We start from the raw sequence: 26,090 nt of genomic DNA on the forward strand, positions 1-26,090 counted from the left end.
TGAACTAAGAAAGGGCAGCGGCTTGTTCTTTTGAGTATTTTCGGGACGTACGAAGAACTCTTTTCTTAGGAGATCTCCTTGGATACACTAGAATAGGAAGGCAGACAACAGAAGAGAGAGCGCTCGCCCGCCCGGCTCCCAGGTCCCCATCGGCCAGACACGACGGCCTCCCGGGCGCGCTCCCGTGTCCCTACGTGCTGGCGGCGCCGTGCCCCGGCAGCCAATCAGGAGGCGAGGTCGCCGCGGTCGCCCGCGGTCGCGCGCACGCCGTCGGGCGGCGTCGGGGGCGGGGGGAGTTGGCGGGGGGGGGAGTGGTGAATGGGAGAGTGGACGGGGGCGGGCGCGGCGGCGCGAGCCGCATGAATGAGAAGAACGTGCCCCGCGAGAGACGTCGCCCGCGCCCGCGCCGGGGAGCCAATGGGAACGCCGCGAGGCCCGGCGCCCCGAAGCTGAGGGCCACGGTCGCGCGCCGGCTCGGAGGCGAGCGGCGGCCGTCGGGAGCGCGCGGCGGCGGGGCGGGCGTGGAGCGTGCGGGGGCCGCGCGCTGCCTCTCAGAGGCCAGACGGCAGTGCTGGGAGGCGGCGGCGACGACGACGGTGGCGGCGACGGCGGTGGCGACCACGACGGCGGCCGGTGACGGGCACAGCGCCGGGGGTGAGTCCCGGGTACGCTGGCCCCTGCGGAACCGGAAGTGCCGGGCTAGTGAGGTGGGAGGGGAGAGTGACCTCTAGGGAAGGGGGGACCACGGAGGGGAGGAGGTTAAGGCCCTCGCCCTCCTCGGGCTCCGTGGGCTCCCGAAACGGACGGCCGCGGAGTCCGGAGAGCCGCGGCCACCGGGGCTCGGAACCGGTTGGTGCCGTGGTGCCGGGCTGCCCGGTTGCGGAGCCGCCGCCCCTTCCGTCCCCGGCCCGCGATTCTCTCCGGGCCGGCGGGCCCTGCCTGGTTTTCTGGCCCAGGGGTTTGTCAGCTCGGCTGCCGAGTGGGGACCGGGTGCCGGTCCCCTTTCGCCGCTCCATAGCTCAGGCCCCTGGGCCCACACTCGGCTGATACTTATTTTGGTCAGAGCTTCGTCCAGTGGTTACCTGTTCTTTCTTCCGTCCACCCGCTGCTTCTCCCTACCCCCCATCGGCCAGGTGCTCCATGTCTCAAGTACTTTGTACTTTTTACAAGTGGGAGCTTAAATGTGTTTGACAGTATTTTATCTGTAGGAGTCTTATTCATAGACAGGTCTAAAGTTCCTCAACCACTTGGCCAAATGAAACCACTGAAATGAGAAGCTAGGAAGTGACTAAAGTTATTAGAAGCAGTCGTAGAATCACAGACACGATCCATTGCAGGCCAGTTTTGGCCTCTTGGGTTTGCTTCCTGGTTAATGTCATCTTGTCCTGGGTAATCTGAGGTTTGCATCTCCATCCTTCGATCCCAGTACGTGTCTGCTCTATATCAGACATCTCTTCTGTCTTGTGACAGCGTATAAATTCACCTAATGTGTGTAAGAATCTGTCGACAGGTGCTTGGGTACCTGCCTCAGCCCGTGATGGCAAAACTCTTAAACTTGGGCTGTGGTATTTACCTCATAGCTTATGTGCCTTCTTCTGTATGGCCGCTCCATTGCAGTAGATCCAAGTTTACTGTACTGTGCTATAATGCTTAGTTATTAGAACAGATAATACGTATGCTGTCAGTGGCACTGCTCCTCAGGAACTGCTTGTATTGAACCTTAACTAAAGCCTTCAAACTGCATATCCTAAGTTGTTTGTTTTATAAGATTTTTGTTGTTTTGGCTGGCCTGGAACTCACTTTGTAGACCAAGCTGGCCTCGAACTCACAGAGGGCTGCCCGCTTTTGCCTCCTGAGTGCTGGGATTGAAGGTGTGGGCTACCACACCCGGCTCCGTATTTGTTTTACACATACGTATTTTCACTCTGCGATCCCCCCACCCAGTCAGCGTGTGTCATACACATTCTTGTGCTCTTGACTGAGCCCGCTGTGGATCCACAGAGCGTGACTGATGAACCACACTCACCCTTCCGGTTTCATGCCTTCTCTTTCTGCACCACATCCCTTTGCTGGAACTTGGTGTGCTCTTATTTATACCTAACCCATTATTTTATCTTGTCCCTTCTAATATCTTAACATTTCAGATGACGGTCTCATTCATATCTCAGTATGTGGTTCCAAAACTGCATGGCCTTCCATGACTGCTGTACCATGACAGTATTGGTCTGTGTGGCTTTTATTGTGTAGTGGTATCTGCAGCAGTACAGGGTTCAAACCGATGAACTAACTTTACATAAAATTTAAGTAATGTAATTTTCCTTTGGAGTTTTGAGGAAAACATTTTAATAGTACTGTACAGATCAAGAATTTTTCTTGTTCCAGTTAATTATGATACCTGGGCCTAAGTTCAGCAAACAGAAATAATCATAAAATCAGGACTAAATAGGATCTGGTTTTAGGACCAGGAGAACTTATTATAATCTTTGGGTTTTCATTCTAATGTTGCTTGCCTGCTCCCCCCCTCCTTTTTTTTTTTTTTAACTAAGCCTTACTATGTAGCCCTGGCTGGCTTGGAAGCTATACATACCAGAGTGGTTTGGATACTCAGAGCAATCCACCTGCCTCTGCCTTCTGAGTACTGAGATTAATGGTGTTCACCACCATTCCTGAGTGGTAACTGTAGCAGGCTCCATTGCCTTCTGTGTTCTAGGTAAGAGAAGGAGTTATAAATCTCAGGACATGATGTTTTTAATAGCTGCTGTTGGTATCAAGTAGTATAATACTTGAGCAATAGCACTGCTTTTTTCACTTAAAGTTTTTTTGTTTTATTTTGTTTTGTTTTTCGAGACAGGGTTTTTCTGTAGTTATCAAGCCTGTCCTGGAACTAGCTCTAGTAGACCATGCTGGCCTCGAACTCAGAGATCCGCCTGCCTCTGCCTCCTCAGTGCTGTGGTTAAAGGCCTGAGCCACCACCGCCTGGCTAAAATTCTGACTTAAGCAAAAATCTTGCTCTGTCGATCCTAAGTTATCATTAGGCATATGGTGTGGTAGAAAGGGTTTATGTCAGCATAACCCTTATGTCTTGGGTTCTGAACCTGGCTACCCAGGTGATTCAGTGGAATGGCTTCAGGCCTTCTCTAGCCTTCAATTTTACAGAATAGGATAAGGTACTCTGTCACCAGATAATGCGGGTAAAGTACTTTGAGATCACAGATGAAAGCATCCTGTAGAATTAAGGTGCTGGTGTTGTGTTGTTACTGTGACCAACAGAAATAATTGCTACTCTAATCATACTGGATTATGAGCAGCTTAGTTTGCCTCCTAATAGGCCTGTGTTAGGAGTTAAAAACTAGTGAATTTGGAAGAAAATGACCAATCCCTTTGTTGCATTGAGTTTCTCATAGAGAATATTTCGTCTCTTGGTGCGAGATCGTTTCTTACCCAGGACCCATAGATGATTACAAAAGGCCAAAAATTGAACTTCTGCTTATGTGGTGTTGTCGCTAAAAGGCATAAGCATAGAGAGACACAAAAAGGAAATGATAGTTGCTGTCCTATTTTTAAGCTTCCTTTCTTCATTGTGGGAATAAATATTCTCTTTGTCCAAGAGAATATCTGTTTTAGTAGTGCCCTTCACTTCTGTGCCCTTGTTTGTTTTTAGACTTTATGTTCTTGGTATGCAATGTTACTGTACTTTAGTCAGGAGAGATGGGCTTATAAGAGCGAGGAGTCCTTGGATGACCTTAGGTCAGATAAAACTAAGTTCTCCTCCTTCCAAACAGAGTAGCCCTTAAAAAGGTGAAGGACTCTGAATATATTTTCTTTCCATTTAGAGTTCCTATCCACATACATAGAAGTGAAGTCTTTCTTACAAACGGCACTTTTTAGTAGTTGCTTGTGGGGCTTTAGCCTTGGGGATCTTAAGAAATACCATGAAAGAATTTCTTTGATAAAAATATTTGGTTTTCTCCAGGTAAAGCACCATATCCCAGTTAAATTCTGCATCAAGGAAGCCCAAGATTGAAGACAAAGATCAGAGGCACTGACTGGAAACAGGGACATCTTTGGAACTTTCTCTACAGTAATCTTTTAAACTATCACCAGGCGAAATCGATTTCATCTTACTTTGCTTATTGAAAGAACATGGCTTCAAGGATTTTAAATTTCCTTTTAGTTTTTCATGAGCTCTCTGGGAAAAGAAGCCCTTAAAGGGCTTGGGAATAAGAAGAAGAGATTGAAAACGGACAATACCGCTGTCTGTTTTTCTCCCCCTTCAAAGAAAAGGATTTACAAGTCAACCCTGTAACAGCTGTTGTCCAGCTTTGGCCACCAGGAGAGAAGTAAATAAAATACAATCACCATTGCCAGACAGCGCTGGTGAAGCCAGGTGTGAGAGTGGTGCCGAGGAGACTACCCAAAGGGACAAGGACTGCAGCGAAAGATCGGCTTTCTTCAAAGCTGAAGGGACCCCAAGTTCCTTCTGGGATTAAAATAGAATCGTAGTGCACGCCTCTTAGGTGGACGTGTGGTGTTGTGGAGGGGCTCTCGCATCTCCCCAGAAGAACTAAAGCTTCCTGCCCCCTTCTTTTTGAAGACCTGCCTCCATCCATGAGCTTCACCTTGATCTGCTTGGCTCTCCATGTTTTCCACCTGCAGCTGTTTGCCTGCATACGGCCTACTGTTTGTCTTCACGTTTTAAGTTGTACAAGTTGTGCTTCTTAGTCTCCTTTTCTGCTTTATTCTGGGGAGGTGGTTATTGATCATTTGAAATCACCTTTCCCCCTCCCATGTGCTTTCCTTCATTTGAGATCTTTTGACCTTTATTTTTGTTTGGGAGGGGGAAGGGTGATAATTTTGCATTTTTCTGTTTTCCCCAGTTTCTTTCCTCTCTGTTCCCCTCATCCCATTTTCTTGTCTGTTCTGCCGCTGTGTGGGCCTGGGCTATGCGGCAGGGCACATCTTTCATCAGAGCTCCAACATGCCCGCAGAGTCTGGAAAGAGGTTCAAACCCAGCAAGTATGTACCGGTCTCAGCAGCCGCCATATTCCTAGTGGGAGCTACAACACTCTTCTTTGCCTTTACGTGAGTTTTCTCCAGCAGTGGCACGTGGGCGTGGGAGGGCCATGCCATGGAAAGTGAAGACTGTTTTCTCTTAGTTTCATAGTTATTCGGAAGGCCAGTACTCTGTTGGTGTTTCCTACTTCCCTCTCATTCCTGTCCTTTGGACTCATAGATGTTTTCATGATTTCCTATCTAGTTCCATCAGAAGTGATTTAAACTAGGAGGGAAGACGGAAAACACCTTCAGAGAGGCTTGAAGTTTAAATGAGAGAAAGAGAATTGGATTATACTTAAATCTTTTTTCCCTTCTTTGTTTTTTTGAGTCAGAGTCTCTCTACAGAGCCCTGGCTATCCTAGAACTTGCTATGTAGAACAGACTGGCCTTCAACTCAAATAGAACCTCCTGTCTCTGCCTCTCAAGTGCAGGGATCACCGGGCTGTGTTGACTTAAGTCTTTTCTTTTTTTTTTTTTTTTAAATATTTATTTATTATGTATACAATATTCTGTCTGTGTGTATGCCTGCAGGCCAGAAGAGGGCGCCAGACCTCTTTACAGATGGTTATGAGCCACCATGTGGTTGCTGGGAATTGAACTCAGGACCTTTGAAAGAGCAGGCAATGCTCTTAACCACTGAGCCATCTCTCCAGCCCCCGACTTAAGTCTTTTCAAATAGTCAGTCATACCTAGGATGTCTGAGCCACATACTAGAGATTGTGGAACCTGAGTACCTCAGAGAGGTTTTTCTTTTTCTTTTTCTTTTCTTTTCTTTTCTTTTGAGACAATATCACCGTGTTGCCCTTGCTGGCCTGGAATTCCCTAAGTAGATCAGTTGACTTCAAATTTGTGTTAATATTTCCTCTGCCTCCTGAATTCTGTCTGGGGTTTTAGACTTTTCTTTTAATTTTATTTATTTATTGGGTTTTTAAATTTTTTTTTTATTTTATTTTTATTTTTTTGGCTGGCCTTGAATTCCACCTGGGTGGTGTGCCACCACCGCCTGGCCTGTAAACGTGTTTTTACCATGCTATGCCGTAATTGGTTTTGAGATTTGAGAATTGCCTTCGGAGCACTGTGAGAATTGATTTAAGTTATGCTAATGAGATAGTTTTGGTTTATAGTGTAACCAGGATGCTTTTCTCTTTACTTCTAAGAGCTAAGGCCTGGAGACAGGAAAGACTGTGCTTTATTTAGAAGAAAGTACTAGGAGAGTCGTTTGCATTAGTTTCCACTGAAAGGAATTGGAGTTTTTGTGCTCATTAGTTCTGATGGGAAAGGTAGTTGACATTCAAAGATACCTACCTCACTTAGAGCAAATACACTTGTTTTACCGGAAGAGACTGATTTTCCCCTTTTCCTGTCCCCAGTGTGGTAGCTGTGGCCACCTAGCCAGTCTATTTTCTGTTAGGAATTTGTAATGAGCCTATACTAGCCTTCTGAGCTTTATACTGTTGAGTCACCTCTTGGAGTGGTCAGGGAACCAAGATCTTCATTTTCATTCTCTTTTCCTGTGTAACTTGTTTGCTGCCTTTCATATGTTGAGTAGCAAAAGGAGGGATGCTTCTTTGGTATCAGAACGTGCTCTGATTTTTGCTGTTTTGGTGTAAGCAGACTCAAACCTGTAGCCTACCTTTGTGCTTTAGTAGCAGTTGTGCTGGGTCAGGAGAGGTCTGTGACTGGATCAGGCTCATACCTTTAGGCCTACCTAATGGGAATGCCCGTTTCCCTTTTGGAGTCAAGCTCTTGGAGTAGCTAAAGTATTCAGCGGAGTAGGTGGTTTTTCTCTTTCAAACTATTGTTGAGATCAGACATGCAGAATCCTTATTTTTAATTTGTTAATCTGGAACCATTGAAGTGCTTGGCTTGTTATACCAGTTTGTCCACAAAGAATTGTCCTGACAGGCATTGTCTTACTGATAGTTGAAGCTATTTAACCTACTTTTTCATCCCTTGGTGCCTGTTGAGTTGGGTCCCTCTTTATTTCATGTTGTCAGCTGCAGCAAAAGTTGTTTGTGGTGCTCCAGGGTCTTGTGCATGGTAGCTGGGTGTTTTGAACACTAAACTCCATCCTTAGCTTGGGGAAAAAGTAGAAGATGTTATTAACTCTATTTGGAATTTCTGTTTCTAAAACAAATTTAAGAAAGCCTTAAATTGTAGATGAGAGCCCTCATTATTAATCTCTACAGAGTAAGTTAATGGGCTCCTGTTTCTCACCAAAGTCTCACATGTTCACCCTGTAGAGTCGTAAGCACTCTATTGATTGTACTTTTATCACCTAACTGGATTTGTTTGTTTTTGGTGCCCTCAGAAACCAGAAAGGGTGTTGGATACCTAGGAGCTGGAGTTACATAGGTTTATGAGTGCCATGTGGATGATGGGAATCCACAGTTATGGAAGACCAATAGCTTTAATCACCGGACTGTCTGTATCCCCACCACCTAGCTCTTGCTACCTCTGAAAGTCTTCGCTCTTTTCCCTCTAACTCAGATGTCTCCTCTGTAAGCTCACTTTTGAACCATTCTTTGTTTTTGTTTTTGTTTTTCTTTGTTTTTTTTTTCCAAGACGGGGTTTTGCTGATTTTGGAACCTGTCCTGGAACTAGCTCTTGTAGACCAGGCTGACTTCAAACTCACAGAGATCTGCTTGCCTCTGCCTCCCGAGTGCTGGGATTAAAGGTGTGCACCACCCCTGCCCGTCTGAGGCACCATTCTTAAGAATGGGCTTTTTTGCATTCCCCCTTTGAGATTCAGTTCCTTGGATAGTTTTAAAACTATGTGCCATGTGCAAAAGAGTTCATGGCTTCGAATGGAGAGGTAAAGAAGGCTCTTTTTGAGCGCACTTCCGTGGGGTCATAAGTCTGTAACTGCTCTGTCACCCGCCTGTTCTTTTCACTAGGTTACAAGTGGCTCTTACATCAGTCCAGGTCCCAGGTGATAATTACTCTGGGACCTGGAGGACTGGGAGCAGGAGGAAGAGTTCCTTTCAGCTGGCAGACATAATTAGTGGAGGCATGTAGGCTTCAGCTAATTAGGAACAATTTACCCTCCGTGCTGCTTTGTTAAGTAGGGACAGCTATGAACAGAAATTACCAGTTAGGTCTGGTCATCAAAGAAATAATGATGCTTTTCTGCCCCAGAGAAGTCTGCAAAGAGTAGTTGAGGTTCTATGTAGAGCTGATCCTCTGACTTCATTTGTTCAGACAGGAGTGGCAAATATCCTGCCTTAATTCATTTCTCTCTTTGCTGTTTGAGTAGGAGAGTATCTGCTTAAGTAAACACACCCTTTCCTGGTTAGGTACTAGAATTTGCATCTAAGATAACGCATCTGGGTCCCATCTGTCGTAGTTTAGTACTTTTTGTTGTTTATCGAGACAGGGTTTCTCTGTAACCCTGATTGTCCTGGAACTCACTCTGTAGACCAGGCTGGCCTCAAACTCAGAGATTCACCTTCCTCTGCCTTCAGAGTGCTGTGACTAAAGGCATATACCACCACCGGCCAGCTGTTTTTTTGTTTGTTTGTTTGTTTTCTAAGACAAATTCTCACCATGTAGCCCTGTTTGGTTTGGAACTCATTGTGTAGACTAGGCTGACCTCAGATTTATAGACATCTGCCTGCCTTTGCTTTCTGAGTATTGGGATTAAAGGTGGGTGTCAACCATGCCTGGCTTTGGAGGTCAGGAGACTGAGTTTGATACTTTGTTAACGTTTCTGGATCTCAGTTTTTCCTTCTGTCTATAAAGAAGTTGAACTGGAGCAGTTTATCTCAGCTGTAAACTTTCCTGGATGGTATCTAACATGGACTTTCAGTACATAAAACAAACAGTAGGAATGCTGTGATTCAGATGAGACGAATTTAATGAATCTTTATCATCCCCGGGTGCCACAGAGCTCCTGGCAGCACTATGGGTATCACTACATCGATCTTCTCTAAAGTGTCCTTTGGTGTAAGCAAAAAAACTTTCTGTTTCTTAAGTTGGGGAGAAGAGGTAGGGGATTTCTGTTTTTGGTAAAATAAAAAGCAGGTTAGAAATCCAGACACTTTCCAGTATCCTATCCATGGCACAGCTCACTTTCTTTTAGTTCCAGCCTCAGGTCCCTTCCTACTTTTCTGTCTACAGATTTAGGCAGCCTCTGTGGCTTTTTTCTTCTCTTCCCTTTCGTTCCTGTGGAGGTGTCAGCACCTGATTTTAGTGGGAACAGTCTTGTGATCTGCGGAGGCTCATTGAGCAGTGGTTGCTCCTTTCCTTCCTACACGGTTTTCCTCTAGGAGTAAGTGCCCAGGTCCTGCAGCACACATGGCTCAGCTGGAAATCAGAGGGTCTAGAAGTACAAAAGAGCACAGGTTTTAAGAGATACCTGTGAACCTGTCTGAGGACAAAATATTTTCCCATGGGATCTTGAAGAAAGCATTCCTTGATGAAATTCTCAGCAGGAAATGGGACGTTCATTCCAGTCTTCTCATCAAGAAACACTGACGGTCAAGCAGTGAGCTAGGCTTGGGTGGAATGCATGGGCCTTGGCTGTAAGTGTGCTTGACTCTCTAGTGGCTCAGCTGGGGATGGGGTGATATTGAGCTTGCAAGTGGAGCTGGAGTGACAGCTGATGACAGTGATAATGGTTTCCCGTGTCTTCTGTTTGGTGAATCCTCAATGTTGTATATGCTAGTTCAAGACTCGTAGCAGAGCATGCCATGTGTCTGTCTCAACCTTTTGGGTGGGAAAGAGAACAACCTGTCCCAAACAAAGACAAAAAGAGCAGAATTTAGCATCTTTTCAGACATTCCCCTTCATTTTCATGTGTGTATTATGCAATCAAAGCAGCAAGCTTAAGAGTTTCTTGTGAACAGAGACAGGATTAAAATCTACAACCTGACTGGCTTTTTCCTTCTAGGAACTTAGCTTTTTCTTTTGTGTAGTAGAAAGGGCTAGAAAGGCTAGGGAAACAGGGTTTCAGGAGCGTGTACGTTGAAGCCCCCACTTCCCTTTTTACTTGGCATTGAAAATAGGCATAATGAATGGGTGGGCAGAAGAACCTGTTCTACCTGGGGTGGTTTATGTCTGGGAATCCCATCAGTGAGTCAGCCTTCTGGGCTGCAGCCACTCCCTAAGCTCTGCGCTCTGTGATTATTACTTACAGAGTTAAGGACAAGTCCTGACTTCTCTCCTTAGCTCTGGCTGCACCTCTCTCCATCAGAGGCAGTCGATTCAAACAGACAATTGTGGTGGTCATCTTGGAATCTGGCGTAGTGCTAAGGCAGTGGAAAAGCTTTTTCTCAAGACAAGGAGAATATAGGCTGTGGCTGGAACAGTCTGCTTACAGAGGTTGAGGTGGATTGTCTCCAGCTACAGTCCTGGGGCTAGAAGCAGTAGGTTTGTGAGTGTGGAAGATACTGTTCATGAAGGGGAATGATTCGAATCTCTCAGACATGCTGCCAGTGTGGGAACGGTCTTTATTTGGCAGTCCATACACTCAGTTCCACGATTATACATTCACTGAGATGTGCTGTTAGAGATTGAGAGGTGAAGTTTGGCAGGATACAAGGAATTAGGTGATTTAAGTTGGTAATGAAACTGAAGAAGAGGAGGGATCTAGAAGACCGAGAGTTGAGGTAGGTATGGTGGCGCAGCCTGTAACTCAGGCACAGCCGGTCACTCAGGAGGCTGAGCCAGGCAGGGATGCTAAGAGTTGTAAAGTTAGCGTCAAGGTGCATAGTAAGTTCTAGGCTAGAATAGGCCGCACAAAGAGGCCCTCTGTCAAAAAAAATGGACTGACTGGCTGGGGAGAAGAGACAGACTCACTGGACTCAGATAAGGGCTGTGGTGGTCGGTTCTAAGGACCTCGGTGCCCTACAGTTCTTGTTCTCCTCTAATTATCTTCCAGGCTGGAGGAGTGAAGTGAGTCACCTTTCTCTTCCTCCTCAGGCGGAAACTGAAGGGGCAGCTATGTGCCAGGGAGGGGCCTGACCTGGGTGACTGGTTTTCAGTTTCTCTCCTTCCCTCCTAAGAAACCTAGGAAATAGGCTTTGCAGTAGGGTCCTGCAGGGACTCTTCCTTCTTAAACTCTGTTCCAACTCATGCCAAGATATGATAAATCTTTTCTCAACCAAGAGTTCAGAGGAAGAAGCCTTATAGAGGACTTTGCGTGTTAATAGTGTGGGATTCTGGCTGAAGGGATGTTTTCACTTTGATATCTGTCTATTATTTTGGTTTCCAATTCTGTGTAGCCCAATAAAGAGATGTAATGATTTTATTGATGTTTACTATCTGCAAAGCCTGGCACATAAATAGTATTTACTTTAAATTTTTAAATGGATGGCTGAATTTGAAAAACTAGATAGTGGAGAAAAAAAAATGTGTCTCATTGGTTTATGTCTTACTACAAAGCTCACTGCTTCTGAATAATCTTGGGTCACTACTTACAGTTGTGTTTTTAGTTTGAATGGGGACTGACCACCTTTCTTGACTTTTTTTTTTTTTTTTTTTTTTGGTTTTTCGAGACAGGGTTTCTCTGTGGTTTTGGAGCCTGTCCTGGAACTAGTTCTTGTAGACCAGGCTGGTCTCGAACTCACAGAGATCCGCCTGCCTCTGCCTCCCGAGTGCTGGGATTAAAGGCGTGCGCCACCACCGCCCGGCTCTTTCTTGACTCTTGTGAATTAGTATTCCAGACTTGAATGTTTAATATCCTAGGCCTGTCTTTTTCTTCATCAAACTCTTCCTATCTTCTGACTGTCCGGGTAAAAGGGACAAGGACAGATGCTGTCCTGATTCTGGAGATTAAATTCTCTGCCACAAAGCAGATTAGGGTATTTAGCCACTGTCTTGTAGTGCACAGGAAGTTCTCTCTGAGCTGAAATGGAAATAAGACCAAGCAGATAAAGTAAGGTTCACAGCCAAAGTCTGAGCTCCTGGGGCACCAGCAGAGAAGGGCAGCCCTTCTATTAAGAGTTGGGTCCTGAAAGAACATGAACTCAGACTTACATGAGCACTCCTCTTTTTTCCTTGGTATCTAAAGCATGTCTCTTGATTTGAATGCCATGAATACTAGACATGTATGCCCAGTTTTTCCCCCTGAGTTAGGATTTCTTTGATCTGAAGTTCTCTAATTTTTCCTCTCTTGTTCTTTGCTCCATTTGAGATATCAGAAGTCTAGTTCTTTGTCCTTTATTATTTTATGGAATGCTTCACAAATTTGCGTGTCATTCTTGCATAGAGGCCATAATAATCTAATATTATTTTAATTTTAGCACATGTGCTGCCAAAGTGAACACAGTTTTTGTCTGTAGAGCCTACGCTGACCTTGAACTGGCAGTTGTATGTTGTGTTCAGGTGTGCACTAAGTGTGCCTGACTTAATTTTTGTGTTCTGATAGACATTTTCATGTGTGTTATTATTACTATTATTTTGGTTTTTCAAGACAGGGTTTCTCTGTGTAACAAGCCTGACTATCCTGGAATTCACTTTGTCAACCAGGCTGGCCTCGAACTTAGAGACCTACCTGCCTCAGCCTCCTGAGTGCTGGAACTAAAGGCATGTGCCACCACACCCAGCATTATATTATATTTTCAATTCTCAACCATTATAATTAGCCTCTAGATAGCTGACAGTGGAGAAACCTAACGTAGTTGAGATTGTTCCAAAGTTAACTGAAGATGGACGGGGAGCTTGAGAGGCAGGTGGAATCCACATTCTTTGGGCTATTGTGCAGGTCAGTGGGACATAGATCCAGAAACCGTAGGTTGCTCCAGAGACAGGAGTATAGCTGATATTTATTTTACAGTCAATCCCTAGTTCTTGTGTCTGGTTTGTGAGGAGATAAGGGTACATTGTAAAGTCTGTCCAGTTCATATTTCTGCTGGCATCAGAATGTCATTTTCTTTATTGTCTGCAGGTGTCCAGGACTGAGCCTGAATGTGTCACCTGCAGTGCCCATCTACAATGCAATTATGTTCCTCTTCGTGCTGGCCAACTTCAGCATGGCCACCTTTATGGACCCAGGAATTTTTCCCCGAGGTAAATCTTCCTATGTCCTCATGTGAACTCCCTGTTATCGTTAACAATAGTTATTTGGGTAGATCTTGGGTTGGAGGGTCTTAGGATTCTGGGATACTGTTAAGAGGAATATGTATCACACAATATTTAGTCATTTGGTTTACTTTGGGTCAGACCTTTTTTATTTAAATTTTATTTAAGGTTTTTTAGTTTGATCATTATTCTTTCTCCTCCCCTAATTCCAAGATGTTCCTCATTTCCCTCCCTACCCAACTTCATTTTCTTTCCCTCTCAGAAACAAACAACAACAACAAAGGAAAATCAATACAAACAAAATTTAACCTAAACAAAACTCACACAAAACAGAATCTGTATTGTGTTGGTCTACTGCTGCTTCTGGACTTGATGCCCAGTGCCACTCCATTGGAGAAACTGATTTTTTTCTTTCTCAGCAGGCATCAGTTGGTTTTTATTACTTTATTTATTTACTTAGTTATTTTTCACATACCGGTTCCAGTTTCCCCTCCTTCCTCTTCTGCTCCTTCCCTTTCCCCCACCCCTGCAGGAATCAATTGTAAATAGCATCTTTTTTTTTTTAATAAAAAAAAAAAGTCTTTATTATGTACTTACACTCCAGAAGAGGTCCCCGATCTCATTATAGATAGTTGTGAGCCACCATGTGGTTGTTAGGAATTGAACTCAGAACCTCTGGAAGAACAGTCAGTGCTCTTAACCGCTGAGTCATCTCTCCAGCCCCTGTAAATAGCATCTTGATTAAGGGTGGGACTTAGGTCTGCTTCTTTGATTTTTTGTTATTCAGAAATTTACTCAGAGTTTGTAGGTTGAATGGTGTTAAGTCCAGTAATATTTACTATAAATTAAACAGTTCTGACAGTGTGGTACAAAGTACAGTGGAAGTATGGGTAAGGTTCTCTTGAGAAAATTGACAGCAGTGCAGTTATTGTCTAGAGAAGTACTGCTAAGAATGGGTGAGAAGACTTTACCAACCAGAAGCCTGAGGAAGAGGAGGACAGTTTCAGACAGAGGAAGCATACACAGAAGCTTGTGCCCATGGAATGGTGATGTCATCAGGTTGGAGGATACAGTATATGGTCAGACCAGAAAAGAAACCCAGAGCCAAATTGTGAAGGACTTCATTTGCTACATGAGGCCTTTGGAAAATGTGCAGCATCTGATCCCAAGGGGGTCTTTAATTTACAATAAAATAATTCTTTTGTGAGTGTACAGATAGCTCTTGGCTTTGGCCAAAAAGTAGATTAAACAGAATCATTTATGACAGCTTAATGGGGCAGAGCAAAGAGTGAAAAAACCTGCTGCTCCATTGCCCTGGGCATACTTGATCCCGTCTGAGCTCAGAAGCTAAGTGTGGCTAGGCCCGTGCAGTACCTAGACAGCAGAGGATACTTCTGTTGTGGCAGTTTCAAGGGTCAGACCTTGGGAGATAAATTTAATGCTGAGTTTTATAAACTGAATGTTAAATAGGCTGTATATTTGCTTTTGATTTTTTCCATGCTAGGGATTGAGCCCAGGCCCTGGACAAATCCCAAACTCTAGATGTAGATAATGAGTCTGATACTCCCCTCTACAGTTATCCAGCAGGCAGGAGTTAAATACTGTGCTTTGGGAGTGTGCAGCTGTGGCATGTGAAGTGGTAGGAGTAAGATAATGTAGAGTGAGGTTAGGAAAGACATGAAGTAAGACCTGGTTAGTTCTGCCATTTTATTGTGGGTAAAGGAGAAAGAGGAGCCATTGAGGAGGGACTGAACAAGGAGGAGGAGAAAAGTGAAAGCTAAGGAGAATTTGTCAGGTAACTGACTTCCTGGTATAGTCACTCAGAATCTCCCGTTTGGTTACTAAGAATTGATTCTTTAAATAATTACTTTTATTTTTAAACAGAGTCTCACTCTGTAGCCCAGGTAGGCCTCCTGAGTGCTGGAATTATAGGTGTAAGCCACTATAATAACCAGCTGAAAAATTGATCTTAACAGTAGCTAAGTAGTGTGTTTATGTATGTCTAAGAAAAGGGTACAGCTGAATTACTGTTGTTTTAAGGCAGTGAATGGAAAATGAGGAAGCAGAGTCAACAAATACTAGATTTCCTCTTTTAAGAAGTAAGCAAAGAAGGCTGAAGATGGTTTCATATTTTAAGAGAAAAGCAAACTTTTTATAAGACAAAAGACTACCATGTGGGTAAGATAGAGCCAGAGAAGAGCAGGAAAAGCTGGAAGCATACTTTCCAGGTCACGTCGGAAGTCTCGTGGAGGGAGGACTAAAACAAGAACTGTCGTGATCAAGTTCATGAGCAAGAAAGACCATGAGCTGACAAAAATTGTTACTAATGACATCTGATTTTCCTCACAAGTGCAAATTATTTTTCCAAGTGGTCTTGGGTTAGCAAGTGAGATGCGGTTTTCCTGAACTCGCTGTGCTCTGAAAGCTTGCCTCAGTGTTACTGATCATTTTTAGATTTTTGTGGGATAAGGCACTTTGAGTCTCCAAAACCAAGGAAGGATGTTTTTATTGAGTCATTAGTGTTCGTTTGTCAGATAGTCAGTGGCCTGCTATACAGAAAGCTCTGATGACCATATGTGATAATCCTCTCCTCCCTCTTTCTGAGACAGGGTTTCTTTGTATAGCCCTGGCTGTACTTGAACTTCCTCTGTAGAGGAGGTCTGCTTCTGCCTTCCAAGTGCTAGGATTAAAGTCTTACGCCACCAATGCCCAGCTCAGAGAGAACTCTTACATTTTGGCATATTCCCTTTATTTTAAAAGTTTTTTGTTTTGTTTTCCTACATTGCTGAGGATCAAACCCAGGGACTTGCATATGTTAGGCAACAGCTGTGTCACAGAGCTACATCCTTGAAGATTTTGCATATGAGCTGGGCATGATTGTACACCTTTAATCCCAGCTCTTGGGAGGCAGAGGCAGGCAGATTCCTATAGTTTCAGCCCCAGGGCTGTGTAGTGAGACCATATGTCAAACAAACTCCAAACTATGTGTGTGTGTGTGTGTTTGTGTGTGTCTGTATGTTTGTTTATATATAGCATGTATCTACCAAAGTAGTAGGATGTCTTTCCATTCTGGGAATTGAGCCCAATACCTTGTGTAGATTTACCTGCTTTGGGATTAAAGCTATTCATCACCATGGCTGGCCGAAAACTTCATCTTTATTTTTTCCCCTTGAGACAGAGCTTTTTTGTGTAACAGCAGCCTTGGCTGTCCTAGAACTTGCTTAGTAGACCAGACTGGCCTTGAAGTCACAGGGATCCACATGCCTACAGAAAATTTCTCTCTCTCTCTCTCTCTTTTTTTTTTTTTTTGGAGACAGGGTTTCTCTGGGTAGCCTCAGCTATCCTGGACCTCACTATGTAGACCAGACTGGCCTTGAACTCAGAGATCCACCTGCCTCTGTCTCCCAAGTGCTGGGATTAAAGGAATGAACCACAATGCGTGGCAAAATATTTTAGTATAGGAGAATGTTTTTTTCTTGCTAATCCTGATATTAGAAAAAACCTTTTGCTCTTAACCATGCAGTATGTGAACTGTGGACTTACAAAATATGACATTCTATCTAGGTACTTAAGAATTTAGGCTAGGGGCTGGAGAGATGGCTCAGTGGTTAAGAGCATTGCCTGCTCTTCCAAAGGTCCTGAGTTCAATTCCCAGCATCCACATGGTGGCTCACAACCATCTGTAATGATGTATGGTGCCCTCTTCTGGCCTGTAGGCATACATGCAGAAAGAATATTGTATACATAATAAATAAATATTAAAAAAAAAAAAGAATTTAGGCTAGAGAAGTCGCTCGGTGGTTTTAAGTCTCTGCTCTGGCAGAGACCCTGACTGATTCCAGCACCCACAGCCCACAATTGTTCATGACTCTAGCACCGAGGATCTAATAACACCCTCGTTTGGCACATGCACACACACAATAAGTCTTAAGGAGTTATGTTTTAAACATCCTTATGTTCCTAGTACTTAATAGTCTGGGCACAGTTGTTTTTAAGTTGATTTTTCCCTCTTTTCAAGCTGAAGAGGATGAAGACAAAGAAGATGATTTCCGAGCTCCTCTTTACAAAACGGTGGAGATCAAGGGCATCCAAGTGCGCATGAAATGGTGTGCCACCTGCCGCTTCTACCGCCCTCCTAGATGTTCCCACTGCAGTGTCTGTGACAACTGTGTGGAGGTAAGAGCACCTACTGTAGAATTATGCACAGTGTTCTGCCTGTATGCATGCCTGCAGGCCAGAGAGGGCACCAGCTCTCATTACTGATGGTTGTGAGCCACCATGTGATTGCTGGGAATTAACTCAGAACCTCTGAAAGAGCAGCCAGTGCTCTTAACCTCTGAGCCATCTGTCCAATCCCTCTTTTTTCTTTTTTAATTAAAATTTCTATTTATATGTATGGGTATTTTTGCTTGAATGCATGTCTGTGTACTACGTGCATATTGGAGGCCAGAAGAGGACGTCAGAACCATGGAAATGGAGTTATAGAAAGCTGTGAGTCTTCATGTGGGGGATTGAGCCTGGATCCTCTGGAAGATCCCTCCAGCTTTCTTCTTTAAAAAGATTGGTTCTTGTGTATGTGTGTACCTGGTGCCTGAGGAGGTGGCATTAGATCCTGAGGAACTAGAGTAAATGGATTTTTTCTTTGGGTTCCCCACTACGAAAAACAACAGAGAGATTTACTATTATGAAAACTTGGCCTTAGTTTAGGCTTGTTTCTAACTAGCTCATAACTAAAATTAATACATTTCTATTCATCTTTGTGCTGCCACATGGTTCTTAACCTCTCCTGAATGTCATGCTTCTCTGTGTCCAACTGGCTACTCTCCAGCTCTCCCTTTCTTCTTCCCAGAGCTCTCTCTGTCCCCAGAAGTCCTGCCTGTACCTCCTGTCTATCTATTGGCCATTTAGTTTTTTTTTCTTTTAAACCAATCACAATTATATATCTTTACACAGTGTAATCAGTTATCTCACAAAACACTAGCGTTACTGTTGGTTGATTGTGAGCCACATGTGGGTGCTAGGACCCAAACTCAGGTCCTACAAGAGCAGTAAGTGCTTTTAACTGGGCCATCATTGGACCCCTTAGAACACATTATTTTGCCTACAAAGATTTATTTATTTATTTGTTTATTTATTTGAGACAGGGTTTCTCTGTAGCTTTGGAGCCTGTGCTGGCCACAAACTTGTGGCTGTCTTCCTGTGTCCCAAGTACTTGAGTTGTAGACTTATGGGCACCGTGCCAAACAATTTGTTGATCAATTTGGGTTCTGGCCAACCTCTGGAAGGACTCTTTCAGTTAACAGAGCAAGAGGAACTGCTTGCTTTATTTTTTTATTTGTCTGGGTTTTTGAGACAGGGTTTTTCTGTGTAGCCCTGGCTGTCCTGGAACTCGCTCTGTAGATAAGGCTGGCCTTAAACTCAAAAAGATCTGCCTGTCACTGCCTCCTGAGCACTGGAATTAAAGGCATGTGCTGCAATCACCTGACTTTAAATTTAATCTTTTAAAACTTTAAATTTTTGTGACTAAGTGGTGAATATGAATACAAAAAGTAAAGCTTACGTTCTGTTATTTTGTTCCTGTTTTCAGCAGAAGGAATCTAATGCTTTCTTGTGTGTGTGTGTGTGTGTGTGTGTGTTTGTGTGTGTGTCCGTCCCTGGAGTACATGTGAAGGTCAGAGGACAACTTGCAGGGATTGATTGTCTCGTTCTGTCATGTGAGTCTCAGGGATTGAACCCAGGTTATTGCTATGTTTTTAAGGACACCTTTTATTCTGTCTCTTTTTTGCTCCTAGGAATTTGATCATCACTGCCCCTGGGTGAACAACTGTATTGGTCGCAGGAACTACAGATATTTCTTCCTTTTCCTCCTTTCCCTGACAGCCCACATAATGGGTGTGTTTGGCTTTGGCCTCCTTTATGTCCTCTATCACTTAGAGGAACTCTCAGGGGTCCGCACTGCTGTCACGTATCCTTGGAGGCCTTTGGCTTGTGGGATGGGGCTGGGAGGGCAAGTTAAGTCCTTGAGTCAAGATATTTAAAGGGGAAGTAGTTGTAATAGAACTGGGGAAAATAAGGTAACATTGCCCTGTTTTCCTTGACTACTTGGAATCAGAATGGCAGTGATGTGTGTGGCTGGCTTGTTTTTCATCCCTGTAGCTGGCCTCACAGGATTTCATGTGGTGCTGGTGGCTAGGGGACGAACAACGAATGAACAGGTACTAGGAGAACTGGCAGGAGACTGAGAGCGTAGCGCTTAGATAAACAGAACCTCAGTGAGTAATTATGATGTAGAGTGGTGAAGTGGGCCTAGGTCCTCAGTAAGTAGAATTAAAGGTGGTGATGGAGTCTTACTTAGGAGGCTGAGGCACTAGGTTTGACCGGGTAAGAAATGGCCTTGTAGCCGGGAGGTGGTGCATGCCTTTAATCCCAGCACTTGGGAGGCTGAGGCAGGCGGATCTCCTTGAGTTCGAGGCCAGCCTGGTCTACAAGAGCTAGTTCCAGGACAGGTTCCAAAGCTACAAAGAAACCCTGTCTCAAAAAAAAAAAAAAAAAGAAAAAAGAAAAAGAAAAAAAAAAAGAATGGCTTTGTTATCATTCTTTTTAACAAATATTTAGTCTGTGACTTTATAGAAACTAGTTGGCACAGGCTTTAGTACTATGATGGAAAGATAAATTAGTGTATATAACGTGTACATAGGCTATATGCAAATACTGTGCCACTTGATGTAAAGGAATCTGGATTATCTTAGTCAATATTCAGAAAATTACTTAAACCCATCTTAATACAGGAATCTGATGTTGAAGGTTGATTTTTATAAGGTATACTTAGAATTTTAACTGAGAACCTCCGACTCTATAATCCCTGTGTTTTTGTTTTCTGAGACAGGGTTTCTCTTTATAACAGTCCTGGATGTCCTAAAATTCACTTTGTAAACCAGGCTGGCCTCAAACTCACAGAGATCCAGTTGCCTCTGCCTCCTGAGGACTGGGATAAAAGGTGTGCGCCATCACTACCTGGTGAATCCTTGATCTTAATCTTTACAAGTGTCACTTTTGTACCTGAAAGAATGGCTGCACAGCCAGGTGGTGGTGCACGGGAAGCAGCCTGGTCTACAAGAGCAAGTTCTAGAACAGGCTCCACAGCTACATAAAGAAACCCTGTCTTAAAAAACACGCAAGCAAGCAAACAAAAAGAATGGCTGCACAGTCATTTGCCTCCGGCATAATCTGACCTGGTTCTTTCTATTTCCTAGGTTACAGGTAAATTCCGGGGAGGTGTGAATCCCTTCACCAATGGCTGCTGTAACAACGTTAGCCGTGTCCTCTGCAGCTCTCCAGCACCCAGGTACACCTTTGTCTTCCTTGGCTTGTCCTGAATAAGGGAAGTCTGATGGAAAATGTCTTTTAGAAAGGGCTTTGCTCTTAGAATGGTGAGTGGTACAAGGATAAGACATGCTGATCTTTTGGTGAACTTTTGAATTCAGCTGATACTGTTTAGGTGTGGCTCATTGCCTTTGAGAATTGAGGATGTATAAAATTTAACTGTAGTGCTTGACATTTGCTTATAAAGGCCCATTCTTGCTGAAGATGTGCACCGAATCCAATCACTAACTTTACACTAGACTGCTGCCGAAGATTAAACTGAGAGTCTTACTGTATATTCAGAAAGCTTCCTTCATACTTTGTATACAAGTAGAAATTTTGGTTTTTTTTTTTGTTTTTGTTTTTGGAGACAGGGTTTCTCTGTAGCTTTGGTGCCTGTCCCGGAACTAGCTCTTGTAGACCAGGCTGGCCTCGAACTCCCAGAGATCCGCCTGCCTCTGCCTCCCGAGTGCTGGGATTAAAGGCGTGCACCACCACCGCCCAGCTCTACAAGTAGAAATTTTGAATGAAATAGTAAATGAAAGCCTTCTCACTCTTGCTACACAGGTATCTGGGGAGACCAAAGAAAGAGAAGACAATTGTAATCAGACCTCCTTTCCTTCGACCAGACGTCTCAGATGGGCAGATCACTGTGAAGATCATGGATAATGGCATCCAGGGAGAGCTGAGGAGGACTAAGGTGAGAACAGGGAAGTAAAGCTAGGTAAACCATGGCAACGAGATCGAAACTTGAATTGAGTATACATCTTTGTGTTAAAGTCACTTAAATACAGATCTTTTCTCCATTAGATTTCAAGTTCAGTGACAGATACTGAGACCATTTCTTTGTGTGTCTTCATAAGACATAACATCTTTAGATGATAGATGCCCAACTCTTCTTTGTCCTTTTTATCCCCAAACTGACTCTAACTGGTTCTCCAGTACTTTTCTTATGCCGACTTAATGTTACCTTACTGTGGTTTCTCAGTCTGATTTCCCTCCCTTCCTTTAAAGTCTAAGGGAAGCCTAGAGATAACAGAGAGTCAGTCTGCGGATGCGGAGCCTCCACCTCCTCCTAAGCCAGACCTGAGCCGATACACCGGGCTGCGAACGCACCTTGGCCTGGCTACTAATGAGGGTAAGGGCTGCTTTGATGTGTGAGACAGACAAGGTACCGTGTAAGCTGTAGAAAAGATGAGCAAGGGCCGGGAGGTAATGCTTGAATTAGGGCTTACAACACCCAGAGGATAGAGCTTTCTTTGGGTAGCTAAAAGGAGTGCTGCCGGTTAGTAATAGACAGTGATTTGGACGGACTTTCCAGAGAATTACTTTTTACAATTTTATATTGTGTATGTGCATGGTGTGTGTGGCGGGAGGGTGTTAGGTAGAACAAAAGATAACCTCCAGTAACTGGTTCCTTCCTTCCACTATGAATTCTGGGGATTCAAATTCAGGTTATCAGGCTTTTGTAGCAAGTTTTACTTGCTGTGAGTTTCCTGAATCTCAATTTCTTAGTACTTTTGGTGCATTTGCTCGCCACAAATTATAAAGATCCTTGGTCTTTAAAAAATATTCTCCCTTCCCCCGGGTGGTGGCGCACGCCTTTAATACCAGCTCTCAGGAGGCAGAAACAGGTGGATCTCTGAGTTCAAGCTCAGCCTGATCTACAGAATGAGTTCCAGGGTAGCCAGGGCTACACTGAGAAACCCTGCCTCCAAAAACAAAACAAACAAAAAAAGAAAAACTAAACAGGAAGGGAGGGAGGGAGGGAGGGAGGGAGGGAGGGAGGGAGGGAGGGAGGGAGGGAGGGAGGAAGGAAGGAAGGAAGGAAGGAAGGAAGGAAGGAAGGAAGGAAGGAAGGAAGGAAGGAACAAGGACTTTGTAGACCAGACTGTCGCTGATCTCACAGAAGTCTGCCTTTCTCTGTCTTCCGAGTGCTGGGATTAAAGATGTGCACTATCACACCTAGCCTTACCATTATTTTTATTATGTGTGTGTGCGTGTTTAGTCTGCGTGTGTTTGTCTGCTCACCACTTGTAGTCCTATAGCCAAAGACCAGGTCCAGCTGAGTCTTGAGACTTAATTTCAGCAAAGTCTTGTTTCCTAGACTTTGCTTTTATTGGGTATACTTGATTCTGCTGTGCCCTTTTCCTCTACTTTGAGAAACTCCATGACAGTTGTGCTCTGGGTTTCCCGTGTAGATAGCAGTCTCCTGGGCAAGGATAGCCCCCCTACACCTACCATGTACAAGTACCGACCGGGTTACAGCAGCAGCAGCACGTCAGCTGCCATGCCTCACTCCTCCAGCGCCAAGGTACTGTGTACTCTGAGAAGTGGGCCCATAACCTTTCTTGAGGAAAGCGTGGGGGAAATAAAAATCAAGGGCATCTTACTGATGATTATTGGCATTAATGGAATTGAATTTCCTTGATGTGTTCATCAAAAAAGGAGCAATGACAAATACTAGAGAAAAACACTAATTAGTGGGCACTGGAGAGATGGCTCAGAGGCTAAGGGCACTGGCTGCTCTTCCAGAGGTCCTGAGTTCAATTCCCGGCAACCACATGGTGGCTCACAACCATCAGTAATGAGATCTGGTGCCCTCTTCTGGCCTGCAGACTTAGGTGCAAACAGAGTGCTTGTATTAAAAAAAAAAAAAAAAAAAAAACTAGTGTCAAAACTGATTTTAGAAACCAAGTTACTTAGTCTCTATAAGCCTCATTTCCAGCATCTTAAAATGAGGCATTTGTTCCCAGCCTTGTGTTAAAGGCCAACCATATGACGTCCATGTTTGAAGTGTGCCACTGGCATGTAATTCTCTTCTTCAGTGTCTCTTTGGGCTCAGGTGTCTGGCAGCTGTCAAAAGGAACGCTAAGACTATTTTACTCTTTTTCTACAGTTGAGTCGTGGAGACAGCTTGAAGGAACCAACCTCAATTGCAGATAGTAGCCGCCACCCCAGCTACCGCTCAGAGCCCAGTTTGGAGCCAGAGAGCTTCCGGTCTCCCACTTTTGGAAAAAGCTTTCATTTTGATCCATTGTCCAGTGGCTCACGATCCTCCAGCCTCAAGTCAGCCCAGGGCACAGGCTTTGAGCTGGGCCAGTTGCAGTCCATTCGTTCAGAGGGTACCACTTCCACCTCCTATAAGAGCCTGGCCAATCAGACACGCAATGGAAGTCTCTCCTATGACAGTCTGCTCACTCCTTCAGACAGCCCTGATTTTGAGTCAGTACAGGCAGGGCCTGAGCCAGACCCACCTTTAGGCTACACCTCTCCCTTCCTGTCAGCCCGGCTGGCCCAACAGCGGGAAGCCGAGAGGCACCCACGTTTGGTGCCAACCGGCCCGCCACACCGAGAGCCTTCGCCAGTCCGATATGACAATCTGTCTCGCCACATCGTGGCCTCCCTCCAGGAACGAGAGAAGCTGCTACGACAGTCACCTCCACTTGCAGGCCGTGAGGAAGAGCCAGGCTTGGGAGACTCAGGCATTCAGTCAACACCAGGCTCAGGCCATGCCCCTCGTACTAGTTCTTCTTCAGATGATTCAAAGAGGTCACCCTTGAGCAAGACTCCACTGGGACGCCCAGCTATCCCCCGTTTTGGCAAACCAGATGGGCTAAGGGGCCGGGGAGTAGGGTCCCCTGAACCAGGCCCAACTGCCCCCTACCCGGGCCGATCAATGTCTTATAGCAGCCAAAAAGCCCCATCTGGTGTCTCTGAGACAGAGGAAGTGGCATTGCAGCCATTACTGACACCCAAGTAAGTATGTCTTTTCCTCCCTCATGTGATGTCAGTCTGTTGTACATGATTCTAGTATAGGTGGAGCCTGGGGACCCTGAGAACTCTTTCATAATTTGATAGCCTTATGGACAACTCTTTAGAGACTGAAGATTGATAATAGTCCCTTAATACTATCTTCCTGAGAGTTACTTGCCAGAATAAGTATATGAGAACTGAGGTTAGAAATAAATGGGGAAAAAAGAGAATCCGTTTTAAGCATGTCAGTGAAGTCAAAAGGACTGGATTGCTTAGGTAAGGAGATACATGGAAAAGATTCCCCCTCCATATTAGACCCTTTTTGTGTATGATTGTATTGTATATGCATTGTGCATCTTTTCCTGATGTCTGTTTCTTCTTTTTCCCCCAGAGATGAAGTACAGCTCAAGACCACCTACATCAAATCCAATGGGCAGCCCAAGAGTATAGGCTCAGCTTCCCCTGGCCCAGGCCAGCCAACTCTCAGTAGTCCCACAAGGGGAGGAGTCAAGAAGGTGTCAGGGGTGGGTGGTACCACTTATGAGATTTCTGTGTGAATCTTGGCGCCTCCCCTCCCCCACCTACACCAAAGGGCCTCAGGTGGCCACCTTCCTTCCCTCAAGGGGCTCCCCTACTTTGCATGGACATTTTTAAACCACCGATTCCAAGAGGATGAGGCTTGTTTTACAAAATGCCATGGGGTTGAGGAGAGTTGGGGCCCTGAGACAGGGGTGGCACCCCTCCCCCTTTTGCTCTTTTAAGACCTTCCTTCCCTTTGATCCCTGGACCAGACTCAGTGGACATTTGTGCAATTGCTCGCCCTGGAGGGAACCAGATCATTTTTAAACCAGAAATAATTTTTTTTATTATTGTTACGGATTCTATTTTTTTCCTCTTCTCCGTTACCAGGTGTGTGTGTACATATATATATATATATATATATTATAAATATCAAAGAAATTATATATCTATCCTGGGATGGCAAAACAAGGGAGGGATATATAGATATATATATATATAAGGAAGGGGATTTTATTCTTCCCTTTCCTTAGACCAGCAGGAAAAGAGACAGTACAGTCTTCCTTTTCCCCATGGTTCCCTCTCTTTTGTCCCAGTTATCAACTAAGGAAATGGCACCCTCTGCTGGTGCTAAGTGATTGGGAAAGAAACCTCAGTTAAGTCTGGGGTTCTTGGGTCAGAAAAAGGGACTTGCAGAGTTTCCAAGGCTCACTGACATCTAGTTTCCCAGGAAAGGGGTCACAGTTCCACGACGGTGGTGGGAGATCAGGAAAAGAGCTTGGCATAGTTTACAAAAACATCAGGCAATCTCCCTCCCCCCCATTCTTGGGAGTCAGGGATTGTGGTTGGCTTAGCCCATTCAATGCTTCCCTATAACTTAGTTAAAATGATCTTCAAACCCAAGGCCAGAAGAGAAGAATCCAAAAAGCAATATTTTTCATCATATGCCAAAAATGGGATAGAGAGAAGGAGTGGCAGGCCTAGGCCCCTCCGATTGTCCCCTGGGGTTTACCCCTTAGCCCACCTCAATATGGTGCTGGGTAGAGGGGGTAGCTGGGGTCTAACCTTTAACAGGGAAGAGCCCAGCCTCTATACAGAGACCCTATAATTTTTTATTCTGATTAGCCATTTTAAACCAACAAGGAATAAAATAAATCCTGATCTAACCAGCTCCCCCTGACTTGTGTTTTATCTGGCTAAGGCAAGGTGAATGGTCTTGTGGGAAGTCAAAAGAGAAGCCCCATTCTCTGGTCTGCTTTTATTCTGGCTAACAAATGTCCTGCTGGATGAGAGAAACCTAACTTTTCATAACAAAAACTTCCTCTCTTTTGAAATCTTAGAACTCTTGTGTCATTTCTTAATTTACTCTTAGAAAG

At 44.5% G+C, this 26,090-nt stretch overlaps 1 protein-coding gene and 1 non-coding gene across 4 annotated transcripts; one reads left to right on the plus strand and one right to left on the minus strand.

The window, feature by feature from the left end:
• The first annotated feature begins 341 nt into the window (after nt 1-341).
• Nucleotides 342-26,070, plus strand: Zdhhc5 (zinc finger DHHC-type palmitoyltransferase 5). 3 transcript variants are annotated; one of them, XM_057754850.1, is made up of 12 exons: nt 342-665; nt 3,974-5,082; nt 12,944-13,065; nt 17,096-17,253; nt 18,870-19,042; nt 19,190-19,292; nt 20,331-20,422; nt 21,007-21,139; nt 21,454-21,577; nt 22,641-22,753; nt 23,339-24,198; nt 24,587-26,070. In XM_057754850.1, the coding sequence occupies exons 2-12, from the start codon at nt 4,979-4,981 to the stop codon at nt 24,750-24,752; spliced, it is 2,148 nt and encodes a 715-aa protein (XP_057610833.1). In that variant the 5' UTR covers nt 342-665; nt 3,974-4,978; the 3' UTR covers nt 24,753-26,070. The 3 variants fall into 3 exon arrangements, with proteins under 3 accessions (XP_057610833.1, XP_057610832.1, XP_057610834.1); XM_057754849.1 differs by having other exon boundaries at nt 342-654; XM_057754851.1 differs by lacking the exon at nt 342-665 and adding an exon at nt 690-707.
• LOC130864990 (U6 spliceosomal RNA) lies at nt 12,221-12,323 on the minus strand. Its single transcript, XR_009056034.1, has one exon. It is a non-coding gene; the product is annotated as a U6 spliceosomal RNA (small nuclear RNA).
• Nucleotides 26,071-26,090: the final 20 nt, after the last annotated feature.

Source organism: Chionomys nivalis, chromosome 22, assembly GCF_950005125.1.
Source record: "Chionomys nivalis chromosome 22, mChiNiv1.1, whole genome shotgun sequence".
Lineage (NCBI taxonomy): Eukaryota > Metazoa > Chordata > Mammalia > Rodentia > Cricetidae > Chionomys > Chionomys nivalis.